We start from the raw sequence: 22,106 nt of genomic DNA on the forward strand, positions 1-22,106 counted from the left end.
TTGTCATCACCCCTAGCGCCCTGCCTCCGGCCCTCCCCGCCCCCTATCACCAGTGCCTCTTTGCATAATCCCAGGCACAGGAACCTGTGCGTGGGGTCACTGCATGAACTTGGCCCTCTCTGTTGCCAAGCACTTTCCTTGGGTCGTGCTCCTGCCTGCAGGTCGGTCCTCTCTGGGAATTTGTTGCTGCTTCACTTTCCCGAACTTTGCTCTAGAAGGTGAGCTGCCCAAGTCCTGCATCTTTGTCGCTTTTGTTCCCTGATGCACCTGTGGGGCTTAAACAGGGCCTGGCATCTAACAGGCGCTTCATAAACATTTGGCTAATTGAATTGAACTGAGACCTATACCTTCCACAGAGCTGCTGTGTCTGAGATGCTGGTCCCTGGAAAGATGAACACTTCCTCCTCCAGCCCTGCCATTGCACTATGGCTGTCCCAAGTGTGTCCAAGCCCATGGGGGGTCTCTGCTCTCCTGGTAGCTGGTCAGCTGGCCAGGATGCTGAGCAACTGCACCCCGACTTAGTCTCCAGGCCCTTATAGGACAAAATGCCACTCACGTGAGGGGCGACATGTCTGGGCACCTCCTGGCTGCCAGCCATCCATGCGAGCGTGTGCTGAGGTTCACGAGCTCATTTAACCTCAGCGATTCTGAAATTGTGTGGTTCTTCTAATTTTACAGATTTGACAAAAGAAAAGAAAACACGAGGATCAAGGGTATTAAATCAGTTGCTCTGAATCCCTTAGTGTAATTGAACAGGGATTGAAACCCAGGTGATGTGACCCTTTTATGGCTAAAGGGTCCGCTCAGCATATCAGACAGTGCAGAGCCATGGGCCTGAGATGTTGCCATCTTGGGACCCCGTTACACACTGAAAGTGACTGGGGACCCAGATGAGTTTTCGTCTGTGTAGCGTATGCATTCAAAATTAGAAGGGAGGGATTTTTTAAGTACTTATTAATTCATTCAGAAATAACAGTAAAGTACCCCTTTGCATGTGAACGTATCTTTATGAAAAATAATTTTATTTTCTAAAACTATGGCGGAGGTGCCACACACACCCTAGGCTCGGTTGGAAGTTGCTCTGTCCAGCAGAGGCTCCGTGACCGTGGCGAAACAAATTTTACCCAGGACACTTTGTTATGTCTGGGGGAAGGAAGGTGACTGCCTCTCTAGTGGAGACCAACAAGGAGCCAAACCTTCATCCCTCATGTCTTTTATTGAGGAGGATACATGCAAGAGATACAAGGCTAAAATTCATAAATTGTCTATTGTATTCAGGCGTTTGACAGTAACAGATAACATACACTAATTCGGGAGTCACATTGATTAGAGTCAAGGTCTATAAAACATTCAGGCCAGGTGCAGGGTCCCATATATCGGCAGCCGTCCGTCTCGAGAGACGATGGTGTAGCTTCTTAAGAGTCTATCTGCACCGCCGAGAATGGCTGTGCAGTCCGACTCGGGAGTGACACGGTATCTGTCTTCTCCCGTGTTGAATCGACATCTTGCGATGACGCTGGAGTGTCCTCTCCAGTAAAGCTGAAGCTACAGAGCCTGGGCAGGGTGATATGGAGGGTCTGCTGTTGCCCATGCAGCAGACCCCCCCTCTCTTCTCAGCTGAAGGATCCAAGGGAAAGACGGAGTCAATACAGCTTGGCTTCAGGTGCACTGCAGGAGTTGCCGGTATTGACTACAACGTCAAACCGCCTTAGGGACTCCGGCTCCGGATTTTCTGTCGGGGTTTACTCCCTTAGCCTTTCCCCTGAAGAGGTATGCCGCAAGGCAGTGGAGGTTTTTTGGAATCAGAGTTTTCCTTCTCTGATGTGCCCTGACTGGAAGATCGAACCAGCGACACTTAGCTCCCAGGCCGACGCTAAATCCACTGAGCCAAACCAGCCAGGGTCCCATATACTCCCTGCTAAAGATAGCTTACACCACATTGCTGATAAGGAGAGCAGAGCAAGTTTTAAAGCACAATGAGCTTAATAAGCGCTCTTTGATCCAATTCCCATGGCAACCCTCTGAGTGGCTGTCAGTCACATTCTGCACGCAGCCTCATGTTGAGACTTACAGACAAGCGCAGCCAGGACGCTTGCGGCTCATCATGCTCAGGCCGGGTCTACAGTTCCTTAAACCACAAGGAGCAGTCGCCCATATAAAACAAAATATCTAATGAAAAGAACGGCATTGTCTTACATTTTTGCAAATCTCTCTACTGCCCTTCACAGGAGACAGCTGGATTCTCATAGCTTTTCTTGCATTCAGTCTGTTGGCAAAAAAAATCTGACCTTACAGAGGTACGTAGCTGGGATAGTAAGGAGAATCCTAATTTCCTTTTCAGATAATTATGGATATTCTTCTTTGATGCTAAACTAAAACTCAACAAGGGTAGTTTCTTTTAAGATTAGTTGCACTGCAGAATTTTTAAAAATGAATTTTTCTGACTGCTGTGGTAAAATGTACTGGTCTGTTCAGCATTTTGGTTGAATCTTTGGCCCTTGCATGATTTTGTGTCTTTATGAATCCTTCATTTGGAAAGTGCTGGTTTACTGAGTCACGTAGATCTTCTCGATATACAGGGGAACACTCCACTGAACACTGCAGAGAGGATGAGAACGGAAAAGGCAACCAATGTCATGGTGCTTTTTCAATTTTGTGGTATTCAGTTTTGACCTCATCAACTCCTGGAACTGTCTCTTGGGGTCCCAGGGCCGCCAGATCACACCAGGAGAACTGCTGGTCTGTGGTATAACCTGAATGATCACTGAGTGCAAAGTTCTGTGAGAAGTCATGAAAGAAATAAAACATCAAGTCTTATAATCTTAACATGTAAAGTGAAAACAGAAATATATTCAATTCAGTATGTGAAACTGAGGAAAGACAAATGAAGATATGCATGCACAGAAGTTACAAAACAGGAAAAGAAAAAACTCTAGGTCTTAGTGTGTGTGTGTGTCTTTCTGTCTGTCTACACTTGTCTGACCTAGGCAGCTAGCTCCTTGTGACCCCAAATCACACCCCTGCCATGGCTCTGGACACCACCCTCCCATGAGTTGACAGGTGGCTGGAGACTTTGGGGTGACCAGAGGCCTGTGGGCTAGGGGGACAGGATGGCAGAGAGGAGGAGAGGCTTGGTGGGGGAAACCTCGAAGGAAGGGCAGGAGAGAGTTAGTGAGGAAGTCCCCTCCAGGTTGAGGTGGGACCACAAATTGTTCCCTCCAGTTCTGCTGAAGGATGGTGACAGCTCGTAGAATATGCCACCAGCCAGAGCTAAGAGCAGGCTTCCAGGGGCTGGGAAGGGGGGCGGCGGGCACCTGAGGCCTGGCATGACACCAACTGGGACAGCTTTCGTGTGCTGCACTGGCTAAACTGAGCTGTGAATGTGCTTCCAGGGCCCAGGGACCTGCGAAGGTTCACACACCTGTTCGGCCTCATCATTTTTATGCATTTGTTGCTTTCTTTTTTTGATAACGTAGTTTACGGAAGTATAGTTTATATGTAGTCAGGTACACAAATCCTAAATGTTACAGCCCTACAACATTCCGCTTAGGATTCTGGTGTCCTCACTGTCCAGGAAAAGATAAAGAACTTTTCATCCCACCAGTAAGTTTCCCCACGTTCCTTTCCTCCCCTACGCTCAGAGGAAACCACTGTCCTATCCTCTGTCACCATAAATTAGTTTTATCGGTTCATGAGCTTCATCTGCTAGGGGACAAAAACACAAATATGCGGAGCCTAAACAACATGCTACTAAACAACCAATGGATCAAAGAGGAAATCCAACAAGAAATCAAAACTAGCCCTGGCTGCTGTGGCTCAGTGGATTGAGCGTCAGCCTGTAAGCCAAGTGTTGCTGGTTCAATTCCCAGTCAGGGCACATGACTAGGTTGCATGTCAGGTCCCCAGTTGGGGGCGCGAGCAAGAGGCAACCACACAGTGATGTTTCTCTCCCTCTCGTTCTCCTTTCCCCTCTCTCTAGAAATAAAATAAATCAAAACTACCTTGAGACAAATGAAAATGAAAACACAACTTTCTAAAAGTTATTGGATGCAGCAAACACAAGTCTAAGAGGGAAGTTCGGAGCATTACAGGCCTACCTTAAAAAATAAGAAAATCTCAAATAAATAACCTGAATTTACACCTAAAGGAACTAGAAGTGGATGAACAAATCAAACCCAAGAAAGCAGAAGGAAGGGAATAACAAAGTTCAGAGTGGAAATAAACAAAATAGAGGCTAAAAAAGCAATAGGAAAGATCAATGAAATTAAGCTGGTTCCTTGAAAAGATAAGTGAAATGGACAAACCTGTAGCCAGACTCACCAAGAAAAAAAAAAGCCCAGATAAACAAAGTCAGAAATGAAAGAGAGATTCCAATAGACACGACAGAAATACAAAGGATCATTAAAGAATACTATGGACAATTATATGCAGACAAATTGGCCCTAGAAAAGACAGATAAATTTCTACAAACATACAGCTTTCTGAGACCGAACCAGGAAGAAACGGAAAATCTGATCAGGCTGATGACTAGCAATGAAATTGAGGCAATAATCAAAAAAATCCCAACCAACAAAAACCCTCGACTGGATGGCTTCATGGGTGATTTTTACCAAACGTTCAAAGAGGAATGAACACCTATCCTTCTCAAACTGTTCCAGAAAAATTGAAGAAGAGAGATGCTTTCTTCAAAGGCCTCCCGGGCCCCACCCTGCTGCCCCGGGGCCTCTGAGTAAACAAGAGGACCTGCAGACCTGGGGCATTGTCCTTGCCCCGTTTTCCCTACCCCCCCTCCCCAAACCCCTTACCCCAGTAAAGAAAGTGGCAGGAGGTAGTGCACCCGTGCTGGCCTGTGACAAAGCCGTGGACTGGAAGCTGATCTGGGAGCCGCAAAGAGCCCTAAGGTGGTGGCCCACGGCCACTGGTACTCGGTCTCGAGGTCCCGTTTATCTTTGCAGCCATTTCCCTTTGTGAGACGTTAAATTGGGGCCCGAGTCCACGAACCATTAAAGGACACAGTGTCCTCCCTTCAGGACAAACCCTGCCCATTCCGTCTGGGCCCCAGTCGCTGGACAGAGAGCTCAGGGGCCGCAGACCGGGAGCTCCTGGGCTCCACCCAGCGCACCTGCCGGACAGCCTGCGCACTTCCCCGAACGCACCTGCCCGGCCCGGTGTCTGCCTTCTGCCCGCCTCCCAGCCGCCTGCCCCAGAGCTTTCTGCCTGTTTGCCTGGCCCTCCGCGCAGTCGATCTCGTCATCAGGGGGAGGTTCCCAGTAGCCAGGGGAGCTGCTGCCCACTGCCAGGAGGCCGGGCGCTGCGCCTGGAAGATGCACTCAAAGGCTGCCGGTGAGTGTGACCGCCGCCGCCGAAGGAGCGAAAGGGCCGGGGGAGAGTGGCCCCCTGCAGCTCCACCCCGCTGAGCCGGAGGGCGGGGCTGGCGCTGGGGCCGGGGCTTCTGTCCAGTTTGGGAACGGGAATGCCGAAGTCCCGCCGGGGCGAACAGGCGGCTGGGGGCGGAGGGGCGGGCGTTCTGAGCCAGGAGCCCTACCGTGTGTCGTCGGGCTCCCCCTGCGTGCCCCCGCGGGCCCCGCTGGGATTCGTGGCATGGGAATCAGTGAGTAGAATGTTTAGGCTGGAAAGTAGGTACTTGGTGAGTGCAGGCGGAGCGGGACTCGGGAGAGGAGGGGCGGGGCGGGGGCGGGGGCTCCTTCCCGGGGAGACCAGGTGCCTGCAGGGGGGCCGGGACCACCTGGGCCAGCGGGGCGCTGCCAGCTGCAGTGGGAGGCGCTTGTGGACTCCACCTGGGGCTCCTCTGCTGAATCAGGAGTCGTCAGCCACAGGTCCTATGAACGGGCAAGTGAGACAGCCCTTTTCGAGTCACTGCAGGGCATAGGTCGGTGAGCGGTGGGGACTGATTAACACAGAGTGCCCCGCGGTCGCTGATTCTCGCTGTCCCAGCAGCATCTTTTCCCAGGGCTGATTTTATTTTTTCCATATAGTATCAAACTACTTGAAGCTGTGGGCTGTTTGGAGGAAAGAACAGAAAAAGGGAAAGATAAAAAGCGGTTATTTCCTCCATCGTTCAAAGCCTCTTTCTGACGGTGGCCTTTGCCCTCTGTGACTTGCCCGCCTCTCTCTACAGGCGTTCTGGGGTTCAGGTGCGGACCGCCCACCTCTGTCCATCACACATGCCCTTGCCGGTCAGTTTGGCCGTCCCCCTCCTGCCATCCGAGGAGTCTGGGTCCCTCCTGGAGTCGGGCAGCGTGTTTGTACAGGAGTCGGGAGTTCCCTTGGCCTCTGTAGAGGTCACTGCCCCGTCTCAGGTGGCAGCTCATCAGCCACAAGGTGTTTGTTAGACTGGTACTTCCAGCCCTAGCATCCAGTGTGTGGTCACGCTCCAGAAAGTTCTAAACACCACCTTTCTGCTCCACTCCCAAAGGGTAGGAAAGCCAAATTGTAAGGTTTCTTTTTAAATGTATTGTGTAAGATAGTCATGTTTTCTACAAAGCTATTTACCTGCGACCTGTTTTCCGTAACTTCTGTGGACCGGAGGACAGGTGGATGGAGGCAGAGACCTCCCTTTCTGGAGGAGAAAACACCTCCCGGGAGCACTGACTCTCATTATAGATGTCTCGGAAGAACGTTCCGTTACCCCCACATCACATACCTACCGCGGTGCGGGTTACGCAGTAGGAAACGCTGAGTGCTACCACATTGCCTTTCCCGCCCACAGCTTTCTTTACGCCCAGCCTCGTGGTTCACTGATGGGCTGTGACACCAGGTATTTGTCGGGGGGTGTGTGGTTGGGAGAGGGGTCAGGTGCAGAAACTCAGAGCCATGGCACCTTTGATTTTGTGAGCTAAAGGTCTGGCCAAGTTCCGGGAAGCAGCATTTCAGTGGCTCCAGTCAAACCCCAGGTCTGGCTCCGGAGACGCCTGGCAGTTCAGGTTCAGTGGGCAAAGTAAGTTAAGTGGCCAACACCCTTCATCTGTGATGCACAGTCATCCTGGTTCCTCAAAACGAGGGTGTCAGCGGGCCCACCTTTGCAGGTGGGTTACCTGGTACACCTGCTGTGGTGTTCAGGTGTGGCGTTTCCTAGCCTTTCTACCCTAAAGCCTGTGCCAACGGGACAGTGACAGCAGTGGACACCAAGGCCAGCGGAGCCTGGAGTCACAAAGCAGCCAAGTCCCCTCCCCTCAGCCCTCGTGGCCCCTCAGGGACAAGAGGTACAGGTATGGACACCTCCAGGGTGAGGGCATTTGGTTCATGTTGGCCAAGCTGCCAGTGACCAAAGCTTCTTTGTCCCACCTTGCCCTGTTCCCACTGGTTGAAGGAGATCCCACCAATGGAAGTGCATTCAGAAGGGCTCCCCTCAGGGCCCCTGGACTGAAGGGGCGGGGGCCCCGAGACCACCCCCCCACCTGCAGTTGGTGTGAGGACTGTTCTTTTCTCCAGTGTTAGTGTCCAGGGCCAGCCTGAGACCCCTAAGGATCTGCAGGCAGGATGAGGACAGGACACACGCACACGGGCACCTGCACACTCACATGTGCACACACAGGCATGCACATGAACACACACATGTACTGAGGGTCTCAAGGAGGAAGTTCACTGACTTCCTGCCTGTGCCCAGAACTGGCCTTTGCTCTGAGGAGGAGGCACGTGAGAGGCCTTGGGCCGATGATGACTTTATTATCTTAAGAGGTCAGATTCTGTTACAGAATCGCAGAAGGTTCCTGGACTCCTAGACTTCTGAGTACTTCCTCCCCCCAGCTCACCTTTGAGGCTGCTGGACTCGCTACCACCTATGGCGGGCCCACCTGGGGCCCAGCAGCTGTCTTAGCTGAGTCCCTGACCTCCCACCTTTCCCAAGATGAGTCCTTACCTGTGCCCTCCTGGGTCCTGAGTTCTCTGCCTCCCAGTGTCCCACCCATTGCTCGGCGATCACCCACAGGGACTGAGCGCCTGGTGCAGCTGTTCTGCCCAAGGACAGGCTGGGCCTCAGCTCTCCAGGTGCCGCCTGCCTGCTCTTTGTCCCTCACCTCCTGGCTCCTAAGCCTGCCTCCCTTCAGCATCCTGGAGGCTTGGTGACTTGTGTGAGACCTGGGCATGGGTTACATATGGCTCAGCACCAGCCAGGGCCTTCTCTTTGCTGCTGGACCTGCCTGCCCACCCAGGAGTGGCTCTGACTCTAGGCCTTGGCTTCTCCCAGCCACCATAGGAAACCAGGCTGTTCCCAGCCTAGAGGTCATCAGTGGCACCCGTTGCCTGGCCTATAGATGCTTTACTGCCTTCCTTGGAGCCCTGAAAAGGGTGCAGGGATCAGGGATCAGCCAGCTTGCAGTTCCACTCATGAGGACCTGCGGGCTTCTCATTCATTCTTCATGTCCTTCCCAGTCCTATTTGAAAGGGAGCATCATGCTCCCTTTCAGCTTCCCCGAGCCAAACAGCAACTTTTTGCTCCAAGTCCTCAGAGGTGGCATAGCATCTAGAAGATCCTCAGAAGGATCTCTTGTTTGCCAATTTCCTTCTTCAAATATGACACTCAGATGAAATAGTCCAGCTGTGACCAGACACACACGGCACACAGTGGACTATTGTTTCCGCTCCACCTAACACAGCCAATGTGGACTCCGGGCTGCCAGTGGCCGCCTCTCACAGTTCCCCCAGTGTGCACCCCGTGGCCCTTTCTGGGACATCACACGGAGCGTGCACTGTCCTAGGTGTGCGGGCACAGTCCTGGAGGGAAGGGGCCCTTGGCATGCCACACCAACAAGGCGTATGAAGGGCTGCCCTGAGGGTGCCTGCACAGGCCACAGGCGCTCCCAGGTGGGGCCACATGGCACACCAGGGAGCCTTGAGGAGCAGGAGGGGGCGATGGGTGGGGGTCTGTGCAGAGGAGCACCCTGCAGCAGAGGGACAGACTCCTCCAAAGCTGGACAGCAGGAGGGGCCCCGTGGTGGTCAGCGTGGCTGCAGTACAGAGCCACCGGGCATTCCAGGACAGGGACCTCCATACCCAGGGCTCTCCTCTGTGGTCTGCGGCTGCTTTTTCCAACTCTGTGATGTCTCTTGGGTCCTAGAAACAGCAGTGGCCATGGGGTCCAGGTAGTTTGCCTCAGGAAGCGATCCCTGCATCACATGCGAACCACTGTGGGGACTGCGTGGTTTGGAAAAATAGAAAACAATATGCTGCTGAAATACGCACTTGAAAAAAGACCAAATCATTAAGGGGACATAGAAGCGCCCAGTTCCCCGAGCTAACGAGCCACACAGGTGCACACAGACTTGATAAAACACAGCCGGGGAGGGGCCACAGACCGTTGTGCCCACAGGAAAAGGAGACCTGAGGTGCAGGAAGTGCTGGGAGCAGAGGTTCAGGGCACAGGTCAGCCTGGCGGACCCAGGTTTGCATGTCACTGCCGCCTGGAGAGGAGGAAGCCTTGGGTTGTGTGCGGGGGGTGGGGGGGGTGGCTGGGGTCTTGCCGCTGTCTCAGTGACTGTGAACTTGGAAAAGAGGGCCTGGGAGATCCACCCACTCATCTCTGCTCAGGGTGCTGGGTGGGGAGACACCAACCCTCTGAGAGCAACCAGGTGTCCCGCAGTTCAGTTCGGTTCTGGCACCGACCACCAGCGGTTAGTGTAGACCCTGCAGGTGAAGAGCGAAGCCCCCGGCTGCCAGCCACAAGAGTCTCAGGGCCACCCGCCCTTGCCCCAACTGGCCGTGAGCTTGGAAGTTTCCATAACTCCTTCGGCCTCCGTAATTCGGCAGAACTGGCTGATGGAGTCCAGCGGGGCTGAGACAGGAAGAGCCCCAGGTAGCTGACACCTGACCATTGACACCTATGGAGGAGGTGCCTCCCACACCCTAGGCTTGGTTGGAAGTTGCTCTGTCCAGCAGAGGCTCTGTGACCACAGCGGAACAAACTTTTACCCGGGACACTTCATTATGTCTGGGGGCAGGAAGGTGACTGCCTCTCTAGTGGAGAACAGCAGCTAGACCTCCGTCCCTTATGCCTTTTATTGAGAAGGATAGCATGGGAGATACAAGATCAGCATTCATAAATCATCAATAGCTCTTAGGTACCTAGGTTACAATCAACAATAACTGAATACAAGTTCCAGTATAGCAGGTACAACGAATAGTCTGTGCCAGGGTCTATTGAACATTTTGACCCCACACTGGCCCTAGGTACAAGGTTTCAAATACTTCCTGCTAGAGATTGTTTATACTTAATTATAAGATAAAGGAAAGGAGAGCAAGCTCTAAAGCATATTAATAGTCTTTAAATCCAATCCCCACGGAAACCCTCTCAATGGTTTTTGGGTATATCTCCCATGCAGCCATTGTTGAGACTTAAAGACAAGCACAGCCGGAATGCCGGCGGAGGTCATGCTCAGGCTGGGGCTACAATTCCTGAAACCACAAGGAGCGGTTCCCCACAGACACCTGACCCCATCCGTGCACTGAGATGGCAGGAGCAGATTCAGGTTTCCCAAGGGATGTGCTAGATGTGAGGTCCTGAGAGGCCTCCCAGGTGCTCACAGGACATTTGCAAGTGACCCCTCTTGTCAGGAACTTGGGAACTCAGAGGGTGATCCTGGTGAGCTAATCCAGGGATCCTGAGGACAGACCCAGGCTGCATGCTGGAGGGACAGCCAGCAGAGAAGTGGAAGTCCCCTCAGGAGTGTGGTGTCATCCAGGGAGAACATGCCCAGGGTCTGGGCTGGCAGCAAGGAGGACTGCAGAGACCCGCTCAGCATAGCTGCCCTGAGCCACGGGGTGGCAGGTGACTCTGGGAGCTTCTCCAGAGAACTGTCTTTTTCAGGTGCTTGGCCTGAGAGGTGACAGAGCTGAGGCAGCCACAGTAGGGTGTGGGGTCAGGTGGCAGTCCCTTCCCTGACCCTCTCCTCATTTTCTTCCTTTTTTTCTTCCTTTTCTCCTTCTTCCCTCCTTCGGTCCTTCCCTCCCTCCCTCCCTGCCTGGGACTGGATGGTTAGCACATATTTAAATGCTGGTGGAGACATTCCTCGGTCCTTATACACAGGGCCCGCTGCCTCACCTGCGTGGCGGCCATGTTGGTAATGCTGAGGGATCCCTGATCTGTGAGATATTTCGGAGGTATAATCAGAAAGACCTGACAGTGGATTGCCTGGACAGGGGCAGGGAGCTGTCCTCTAGGCTTCAGTAACCTAGGAGAGGACAAGGCCTTTTCCTTAGGAATCAAGGGGCTGACACCAGAGTCAGTCAACCCAAAAGGTGATCTTTAGGCTCTTTCTGCCATCAGAAACCTGGGGTGTCCCCGCAGGCTTGTCTCTGACAATAGTGATGGGTTTGGGGACATCTGCCAGTGTTTGGGCACCCTGGCAGGCTCACAGGGCACCAGGTGCTGTTCTCAGTGCCTGGTGACTACAGCCCCTGCCCTCTGGGGGTCTTGGGCACTTCCAGGAGCACAGTCAGATCCCACGGTCACAAAGGGGACGGGCCACTTTCATCTTGTAGGCCCACAGGCAGGCACGTTGGCTCACAAGGCCAGCCACTTGAGGAATCGATGATGTTAGCATTTGAGGAGGTCCTAAGGCCGAAACTGGCAGCAAACATGAAAGTGTGGCGTTGAAGACATTTGTTGTCTTGTTTGTGCCATTGGCTTCTGTCTACCTCAAGTGCCTGGTCCCAGCAAAGCGAACTAAGTCATCATGGTTCTTCAAAGCAGCCCTGGGCCCCCACCTCCCCCTGACACTTGTGCATGCAGGTGGAGGGGGGTGGAGTTGCTGCCTGCCTGGTGGCCCCGGCCCGGGCATCCACATCCCGTCCTGTGTGTCCCCAGGCACTCTGAGGGTCGTGCTCTTCATCTGCGGCTCCGTGTGCGCCTGGTATTCCGGGTACCTGCTGGCCGAGCTCATTCCAGACGTCCCTCTGTCCAGTGTTGCCTCCCATATCCGGAGCATCAGTGAGAGGCCCATCCTCAAAGGTCGGTACTGCGGGGCCAGCTCTGCGGCTCACTCAGCGGCGGGCAGGGGCTTCTGGCCACGTCGCAGTGATGATGACAGTGAGGAGGGCACACCTGCTCCTTTCATTTCCTCACCATTGCCACCCCGGCTCATCCCATGGGAGACGCCAGGGCAACACAGGAAAGCAAAGAAATCATACATGCTGGGGGTGGGAAGTAAAAATGCATGTTTGCAGTACAACGCAAATTGGAAATGAGGGGAAATTACAAAATGGCCCCTAAAAATGACCCTGGATACTCTGTGGGACGCTAAAGCAATATCTGTACCCCCTTTTGAAATCTCATGAATAAATATGCTGGTATGTTTTTAATACAGAAATAATAATTCCAAATTAATTTGCACTAATATAAAGAATTGAGTAACAATTTAAAAATTTGGTAAAAGCCATTCTTTATCAAATTGAATTACCTTTTAGGACCAAAAGAAAAAGAAAGAGAACTTTCTAGGATTTGGCTGTGACTGGGGTGTTTCACAGTGAATTTGCCCAGAACCAGATAGATGCGCTGCAGACAGTCTGGAGTGGAGCCCAGCCCCAGGGGGGGTCCCTGCACCAGAGATGCTCTCATTTTCCGCGTTTTCCCCCAAATTAGAAGTCTGTCCTGGACACAGCTTCCTCTAGGAGCTGCCTCTGACACCAGGTGTTTTAGAAAGGCTCACTTGTCTAGGACGTCTGTTCTATGACACACCGTGGACAGTGGTTCCCAGCTCTTAATTTGCCATGCCTAGAAAACATCCTCTCCGTTTGGTATATTTGTTATCTTAGGACAAAAGCAGATTAAATTAACTTTGTATCTTTAAGGGAATTTCTGAAGCTCCTTAACAAAATTGGTGACTCCTTCCCTATTTCTGCCCCCTCCCCCTCCCCCCACCTCCCCCACGACCATGGGACGTGCAGGAAGTGAAGTCCTGGGGCAGAACAGCTGCGTTCATGGTCAAGCAGCAGGCTCTCTCTCGATAAATCTCGCATGACCGTGTTATATTCTTGTTCATTACAGCCCCAGTCCCCAAAAGGCAGAAGTGTGACCACTGGACCCCGTGCCCCAAGAACACCTATGCCTACCGCTTGCTCAGCGGCGGCGGCCGGGACAAGTACGCCAAAATCTGCTTTGAGGATGAGCTGTAAGTGCCAGCATGGAAAAGGAGAACTTTTGTCTAAACTCTGAGGTTACATGCAGTTTCCAGGCTCCCTGAGGACTGAGTCTATAGGAAGCTGGGGATAGATGCATGTGGAGTGAGTGGGGAGGTGACTGTCCCCAGAGCTGGCTCAGGCCAGTGCATGTCTGCAGGGGACTGGTAAGTGACAATGACTGGGGCAGGGACTGCCAAGAGAAGGTCTGACAGGGCAGGGAGGGCTACCCTCTGCCTGCTAAGAAAGAAGATCTTTCACTAATGTTTATTTACATTTCAGGCTCATAGGAGAAAAGACTGGCAATGTCGGGAGAGGAATCAATATCGCCATTGTCAATTGTAAGTTATTACATGTTTTCTTTAAAACTTCTCTAAAAGCTCAGTGATCGTGTTTTCAAAGATACGTTGGGCTTTCGGGGGGTTTTGCGCTCACGCTAGTCCAGGTTTTTGTTTTAATGCATTTTTTAAAGCATGTATTTAATTGTTTTTACAATGCCTCACTTTACTGATTATTTATGGTCCCCCAAAAACTGAAACCAAATATAGATTTGAAAAACAAACAAACAAAAAAGCCCTGGCAGAGGCAGGGTGAGAACCATACAAGCAGACCTGGGCCTCCTGCATCCCAGGCTTACGTTTGCTCTCAGGTTCTTGGTGGCCCAGTGACCAGGGTCTCAGGGGAGGCAAAACTTGACCTCCTCTTAGGCCTGATGGAAAAAAAAAACAAAACGTTCTGTCTGGACCACCACGATCGCCCTTCGGGACCGTGATGGCGGGTTTGGAAGAGGGGTTTCCTACTGCGTCCCTGAGAGTGAGCCACTGTCTCAAGACAGTGGGGCGGGAGGAACCCAAGACAGAATGTGCCCCGTGTGACCATCTGGAGGGGAACCAAAGGACGAAGCAGAAAGAGCTAAGGCGGGAATTCTGGGGTCTCTGTCGGAAGAGGCAGGTGGGGCGTAGCATCAGATCTCACCGGGAGCAGCCGGGAAGGAAGTGGTAGAGCCCCGCATCTGGAGCTGCTCTGCGGGGCAGGCGGCCGCCTCTGCAGGCTAGGGCCTCCCAGCACCCATGCCCCCTGCAAGGACACCGGGAAGACACAGGCCATGTTGAGGACCCTGGTGCCCCAAATCCACTGAGTCCTGATGACCTTTCTTTTAAAAACTCTTCCTTTTCTTTTCAGATATGACTGCAAAAGTGATAGCAACACAGTATTTTGATATGTATGAAGGTGGTAAGAAAATTCTTTTTCTGTTACAATTTAAATGAATTATAAACATAAACTAAGATTTTTTAAAAAACCCAAATAGAATGCCAAGCATTCTTACTTTGTCTGCTAAGAAAATTGTCAGAAGGTCATGCTGCATTATCTCGGAATGGTCGTCTGTAAGTTCTCTTAGTCTCTGAGTTGACGTAATGCAGTTTGAAAGCATTATCTTAAAAATTCCTTTTCTCTGATCACTCTTATCCTGGATCTTCCCTTCTGTTCCCTCACTGGCTCATGGGAAAGAGACATCTTTAAATCAAACAGATGTCAAATAATGCAATCAGCATCCAGCCCTGACTGTCATCATCACACCATCCAGTGTCTGGTGCCCACGGGGCTCAGCGCGTAGATGCCTGGGCCCCTCGGTGCCCACCCGCCTTCAGTGGTCTCTCCATTCTGGGCACTGGGTCTTGGCTACAGTGGCCAGTCAGGATATACCAGCCCCTTTTATTTTTATTTAACACTGAGAATGATTAAAAACAGGCCTCTATAAAGATAACACGGAAGAGTAATGAACAATACCTGGGGGCCACTTCCTGGGAATTAGGCGTTTTGCTCTGCAGCTAAGTGGGTGAAGCATAAGATAAATAGCAAGCCCTGGGGGTAAATAATGGGGTTTGAGACCCATCTTTCTTTTTTCCTGTGAGGCACAGACAGGCCTCTTAGCAAAGACTTCTCCATGCAGAGTCTGGTCGGTATTCCCCGTCTCTGCTCAGCACGTCGGGTACCCGGAGCGCTCTGATCTAAGATGTTCACATGTGGGTAGGGGCTTCCTTAGTCATTGCAAAGAATGCTCCGTCTGTGCCGCCAAAGTTGCTGCTGGTTTCAAGGTTGATCAGTAGAATCTTTCTGATCTGACCGTGCTCTGACCTCAGGGGGTCCCACCCTGGAAGCCCCACAGCCGATGACTAGTCAAGAGCTAGGCTGCCGTTTGGGTGGTGGAGAAGGGGCTGTTGGCATCAGAGGACTCACAGTGGATACACACGCCGAGGGCAGAGGTAGCGCCGCACACGGGGCAGGAGTCTCCATTAATAGCGCTCCTAAACCCTGTTTGCATTGACCCAACAGATAACTCTGGACCGATGATGAAGTTTATTCAGGGTGCTCCTGCAAAGTCCCTGCTCTTCATGGTGACCCACGATGATGGCAGCAGCCGGTGAGTGTGTGCAGCTTTGTCACAGCAGCAGGAGTGGGCAAGACAAGCCAGTGGGATGGAGTCACCAGGCCTTGTCAGGGTCCCTCTGCGCCCTCTAGGAAATAACGAAACACCAAGAGGCAAGGTGCTTCTTTAAGGAGAAGGGATGCAGACCATGACAAAGCGGACTGAGTGTCTAAAAGCATGACCAGCCAGTGGAGCACCGAAGTACCAGAAGCCAAGAATTATGCCCAGGTGGTGAGGCGGAGCCTCCGCTGACCGTCATTAGAACAGCAGAGCTGGGAAAGCCGTACCCACCGGGCACTTACAGAAGTGTGAACGGGAAGAGAGCACGTTTCTCTATAAGAGGAGCCACAGAAGGAAACACACACGTACACGCATATGCGCACATGTACAGACACACACATGCCATGTCTTCCCTGGGCAGAAGCTGATCTGACCCAGGGTTCCTCTACCTGCACTCTCCTAAGTAAACGTGGGCTTTCTCTGCCAAGCTTCCAAGAACCTCAAAGCGCTTATTTGCGTTACTGTGAATTCCCGACACAGGGCTCCTGAACACAGCATATACCAGATTACTTTAGCCTCAGCTTTTATTTTTAACAGAACTGCTTATCAGAGTGAAGTTTTCTGATGCATACTTAGAGAAACTCAGATCTAACTCAGTTTGGAAAACCGGGACTTGTTACATTTTCCCTTTCCTTCCTCCCTTCCTCCCTTGGCTTATTCTTAAGTTGTTCCCTTTTACAAGGGTAGTAATTTTTTTATTTTCTTCTTCTTTTTTGATACTGGCTTTTCTGAATAGGAAAGGGTCATTTCTGACTTTTGCTTTCATCTTTCTGCGACCTCTGTCACCTTAGTTTGTGGTCAGTGAACAGGAAGACAGCAAGGACCAGAAATTGCGTTGTCTGAGCGTAAGGGTGTGATTGAACCTGAAGACAGAAGGGCTTTTCAGAGTTAAGAGCTTAAAGTCTGTGCCCAAAATTGAATCTTAAAGAATCCTGGATGTTGTCACATGTTTAACTAGAAATCTGACATACTCAACCGGCATATAAACTCAACCTGATGATACCCTGGGAGATGAGCTGCTTTAGAAACCTCTGTCCTAGGACAAACACAATGTGACACACAGGAGACCCCACGCAGGACATTCAGACATGCTCCCCTTTGTCCCCCAGACTGAAGGAGGATGCCAAGAAGGCCATAGAAGCACTTGGAAGCAAAGAAATCAGGAAAATGCAATTCAGGTCAAGCTGGGTGTTTCTCACAGCGAAAGGCTTTGAACTTCCTGCAGGAATTCAAAGAGAGAAGGTGAGTGATTGTGTTGTATTTTTAAGTATAGTTGGTATACGATATTATATGAGTTCCAGATACTCAGCACTTACACGCCTGACGATGTAATCACCGCAGTAAATCTGGTAACCATCTGTCACCATGCAAACTCATCACAAGGTGAGTGGTTCTTAAATGTCCCTCCCCACAGATGGTTAATGTAGCACAGGCTGCGATTTGAATGATTGCCAGCTCGTTACAACTCCCTGTCCCTAAATCCATTCCTGCATAGAGCACATGCCACAAGGGCCAAACAGAAACAGATGGTCCCCTGGTCTGACCACTCAGTTCTCCACTGAGGAGGGTTCCCCTTTCCTAAATCTGGGCAATATCAAACCGTCCACTCAGGAGGTGCTTGGTACGTCACTCCAGGTAAGACTGTCCATGCTAAGGCCTTTGGAAACCTTCCCCATTGGATCAGCACTAGAAAGGCACTAGACGGAAATTTCAATTCTCAAATCTCTTTCAAAGTAGAAAATTGTGGATGGGCTACTGGAATTGATTGTCCATCATGCTGCAACAACAGGGTCCTCTCTCTCCTTGGCCTCCATGTGGGGGTCGTAGCCATTCAGGTGGTTCAGAGACCACCCGCGCCCCTGCACTGGAGGCATGTCAAACAGGGCGCGCACTGGACGCTGGGTACATACAGCTCTTACTATTGCTGTGATATCTTGTTTGTGACTGCTCTGAAGTCCTTTTATTTCTGAAAGTGAACAGCAAGACAATGAAGTTCTAATGTGTTAACTTGGTCACCTGTGAAAATTCCAGCCAAGAGGCTGGGGGACATGCCATAGGATTTATAAGCGGACACCCCCACCCTCGCTCCCCCACCCCCCACCCCCGGGGCTGATGGCACAGCCGCTTGCAGACAGTGCCACCCACCAGAGCAGAAGGGGAGGCAGCTGGCAGCCTGCCAAGGAGTGAGACCTCTGACTCTCCCTTGAGATAAGGGCTTCTTTCCACAAGCTAGAAATTCAGAGGAGGCAGAGAGCTGAATGTCTCCTCCGATGGGGGCCAGTGGCGGTGGGGGGGGGGGGGGGTGTCCACAGGTGGCTTCTCACTGTAGGCGAGGACATCTGGTCCCGGTCCCCTGCTTGCTCTGTCTGGCATGCTGATGGGTCTGGGAAGGAAGAAAGACAGAAGCAGTGGACCACCTGGGGTGGAGAAGAGGGTTGGATGGGTTATGATTTCAGTGTGGCCACACAACCAGGTAACTCGTGACTGACACCTGAGGGAAGCCCTACAGCTTCTCTGATGCCCCCTGTTGTAGCCCGCCATAAGCTCAGAATTCATGGCAATTTTAGCATGCATCTCAAAAGCATCTTTTCTCTGTGCAGCTCCCATGTTCTTCCACAGCTGGGAAGCCAATCCTATAGAACATGTCAGGAGCATTTACCTGGGGGCCCTGACTAGACCTCTCATTACTAATGATTGGGTTTGGACCCCCAGGGCACTTGAGGCCTCATGGACTTGTCTCTGTGCAGTGGCTCTCCCTGGGCCACCGCTGCCTGGACCTGCGGGGGGGGGGGGGGGGGGTGAGGTCAGCCAGGCACAGCTGGGGGTGGGGGCTTGTGTCCAGAGTCAGGTTTGCAGGGGCCACGTGTGATCCTGAACAGCCACTTCGCCTCTGGGGGCTTGAGTTTTCTGATCTGTGTCTGGCATCTACAGATCTCCAGACTTTATCTACGTAGCTGTGTGGCTTTAGGCAAGTTACTTAACCTCTCTGTGCCTCAGAATCATCCCCGGTGAGAAAGGGATAAAGAGAGCACCCATATCATACACGAGCCGATGAGGATTAAGGGAGAGCAACATGTGGGACTCAACAAGTAACTGAGCATAGATACCTGTGACCCAGAGCACCTGGGCCTTTCCTGAGCTTCCCCTGCTCTTTCCAACCCATCCCCCCCGGAACTGTCCTTCCCAACCTGAGCCTCCTCAAAAAACATGGACACCAGGCCAGCCGAACTAGAATTTCAAAGGATGGGACCTGCCTGGGGGATTCTGATCTACAGGGACAGTGGACCCTTTGCATTGATTTTTTTATTTTTCCTGAAAAAATGGAGGCCCCATTCCATGTGCACATCCAAACTCCCCCTTAACATCCCAGTTGGCTTTTTTATAGAAATGGACAAGCAGATCCTAAAAGTCATATGGAAATTCAAAGGAACCCAGATAGCCAGAACAGCCTCGAAAAAGAAGAATGAAGTTGGAGGACACACACTTCTCAACCTCAAAACTCACTTCAAAGCCATGGTAATCAAGGCAGGGGGAGGGATAGTGGCATGAGACAGACAGAGCAACCCACGGCATAGAAACGAGAGTCCAGAAATAAAACCTCACTTTTTTGGGTCAGCTGGTTCTGGACGAGAGTGCCGAGACCAGCGCCTGGAGAATGAGCTGTCTCTTCATCTGCGCTGCTGGGACAACGGGGCACCCACATGCAAAAGAACAAATGTGGGGCCCTACATCACGCCACATGTGGAAATGAAGTCAAAACGGGTCATTCGACTAAATTGAGGAGCTACAACCATCAAACTCTTAGAAGAAATCGTAGCCATAAATTCATTGTGGCCTTGGATCAGGCATGATTTCTTAGACACAACACCAAAGGCATAAACAACAGAAGGAAAAAGACAGATAACTCATATTTTATCAAAATCTAAAACTTCTGCGCCTCAAAAGACCCCACCAGACACATGTAAAGATAACCTACAGAATGGGAGGAAAATGTTGTAAATAAAGGACTTGTACCTAGAACATATAAAGAACTCTTATTACAGTTCAATAATAAAAAGACAAATAACCGAGTTTTGAAGTGGGCAGAGGATCTGAATAAACACATATCTTCAAAGAAGATACACAGGTGGCAAATAAGCACATGAGAAGATGCTCGTAATCAGCCATTAGGAAACGCAAGCAAAGGCCACAAGGCGCTACGACCTCCCCCTCACTAGGGTGGCTGAATAAAAATGACATCCTAGGACATGTTCATAAGGATGTGGAGAATTTCAAACCTTCATGCCCTGCTGTAAGAAATGTAATAACAGAGCTGCTTTGGGAAACATTCTGGCCATTTCTAAAAAAGAAAACAAAAAGAAAACTACATATATGGTTACTATGTGGTCTAACAATTCTGCTCCTAAGTATATACCTAAGTGGATGAAAACCTGTGCATAGCAACCTTATTCCTAATCACCAAAACGTAGAAACAACCCAAATGTTCTGTTCATATATATAGATATATAAATAAAATATGGTACGGCCATACACTGGAATATTGTTCAGCCATAAAAAGGAATGAACCGCTGATCCTACAATATGGATGGGGCGTGGAAACATGCTAGGTGAAGAAAAACAAACACAAAAGGCCACATGTTGTTCATTTCCCTTTTATGAAATTTCCAGGATAGAGAAAATCCATAGTAGACTAGGGAGCCTCTAGGGCTGAGAGGGATGGGGAATGGCTGCCTATGGGTGAGTGTGTGGTTTCTTGTTCAGGTGAGGGAAACACTCTAAAACTGATTGTGATGGTTGCAGTATCTCTGTGGATACACGGAAAACCATTGAAGTGTACACTCTGGGTGAATTTCATAGTATGCAACTTATATCTCCAAGTCATTGTATTAAAGAGAATGTTTAACTAGAATTCCAAAGTTAAGAATGCACATTATTCTTTTTAAGCATTAAGTTAAGGCTTCCATCATCTGCAAAACAACTGAAGATAGAAAGGACTAAAGCCACATCAACATGAACATGCATTTGCTGAGCCAGGAATTCTGCAGTTACCCTGAAAAAAACAGTCCTCCTCTCAAAAAACCGAAAGAAATATCAGAGCTATGCTGCTTGGTACAGCAGCTACGAAACAAATTTCCATTTCCAGTTATTAAATTTGTATTACATTTATTAAGAGTAAATAGAGCTTAAAATTCAGTTCCTCACTCACACCAGGCACATTTCAAGTGCTTGATAGCCGAATGTGGCTAGTGGCTACTCCATTGGACAGTGTTGATCACAGACTATTTCCATCATTGCAGAAAGTTCTGGAGCTGCATTAATGCCTGGTTCAAACAGTATCTGGAAGCACTCTGAGTGAAAATTAAGTACCCAGAGTGGGTTGGAACAAATTCCGTTCTCGGAAACAATAAAGTGGCTTGCTTCCTAGAATGGAATTTGCCCGCAATAGGACTTTGCTCAGAGCTGAAACATGTAGTCTTTGTTGATGAGCAAATAAGTAAAATTATTTTCTTTCTTTTACACAGATCAACCACTCTGATAATGCAAAAAACAGATACTCGGGCTGGCCCGCAGAAATACAGATAGAAGGCTGCATACCGAAAGAACCAAGCTAACATTGTGCCGACTTAATAAATGTGTTTTTTTTTTTTAAATAGACAAATGAATCATGGAATGGCCCATGAATCTTATCCAACAGTCAATACTTGATATTTTAGGTTTTGGCTCAACCAACCAATATATGTTAGTTGTATGAACTCTTGGCATACAGCACTTCTATGCCAATATGTATGTAGTGAATATATTAATGGGCAGGAAGACTGAAATGGATAGAAATTGTTAAATGAAGGGATTTAACTGAGAAAGGAGAGGGTTAGGGAAGTTATCACCACCTGTCCAGGTGTGGAGTTATTTTGCAATCAGATTCTAAGTTTGATCGTGTAGTGCAGACAGCTCTGCAGAGAGAAATCCTTTATTCCATTATCACTGAGCACCCCCCCCCCCCAATTTGGGACAGTCAACTCCTCCCAGGAGAATGAGCAGCAGTCAGAGAGAGAGCTTAACAGAGCTGCCTTGGTCAACTCCATGTGAGCCCTTGAACTTTTGCTGTGTCCAGGAACGTACTCGTTGCACAAATCTGGGCTCCTCCTGCCTCCTGCCACCAGGGGCGCAGTAGTGAAGGGATTCTGTCTCTGCCCCCCTGCAGGGGTCTCTCCCCAGTGGCCAGCCCCTGTCTAACGGGGTGGGGAGGGAAGAGCTCCAACACAGCAAGGAGGGTCTGGCCTCAGAGGGCACCTGTGCAGTATACGTCAGACTTCCAGGAGACACATCATCAGAGACACGCATCCAAGGGATGCCCGCTCTGAGAAGCATGTCTGATGATCTGTCTGATGCGGGAGTAGAAGCTCAGGTCCTTGCGAAGCGCTCATTCTGACCTCCTCTCCAAGCCCGGCTACCAGAAAAGCGGGGGGGACTTCGATGCCAGGTTCAC

At 50.5% G+C, this 22,106-nt stretch overlaps 1 protein-coding gene across 1 annotated transcript; it reads left to right on the forward strand.

Annotated features, from left to right (window-relative positions):
• The first annotated feature begins 5,163 nt into the window (after window positions 1-5,163).
• On the forward strand, window positions 5,164-21,270 carry FAM3B (FAM3 metabolism regulating signaling molecule B). Its single transcript, XM_090271833.1, has 8 exons — window positions 5,164-5,343; window positions 11,822-11,965; window positions 13,001-13,124; window positions 13,414-13,472; window positions 14,314-14,364; window positions 15,466-15,553; window positions 16,729-16,861; window positions 21,142-21,270. Exons 1-8 carry the CDS (start codon window positions 5,325-5,327, stop codon window positions 21,229-21,231), a joined length of 708 nt encoding a protein of 235 aa, XP_090127959.1. The 5' UTR covers window positions 5,164-5,324; the 3' UTR covers window positions 21,232-21,270.
• The last annotated feature ends 836 nt before the right edge of the window (window positions 21,271-22,106 follow it).

Source organism: Furipterus horrens, unplaced genomic scaffold, assembly GCF_987537825.1.
Source record: "Furipterus horrens unplaced genomic scaffold, mFurHor1.1.pri manual_scaffold_1, whole genome shotgun sequence".
NCBI lineage: Eukaryota > Metazoa > Chordata > Mammalia > Chiroptera > Furipteridae > Furipterus > Furipterus horrens.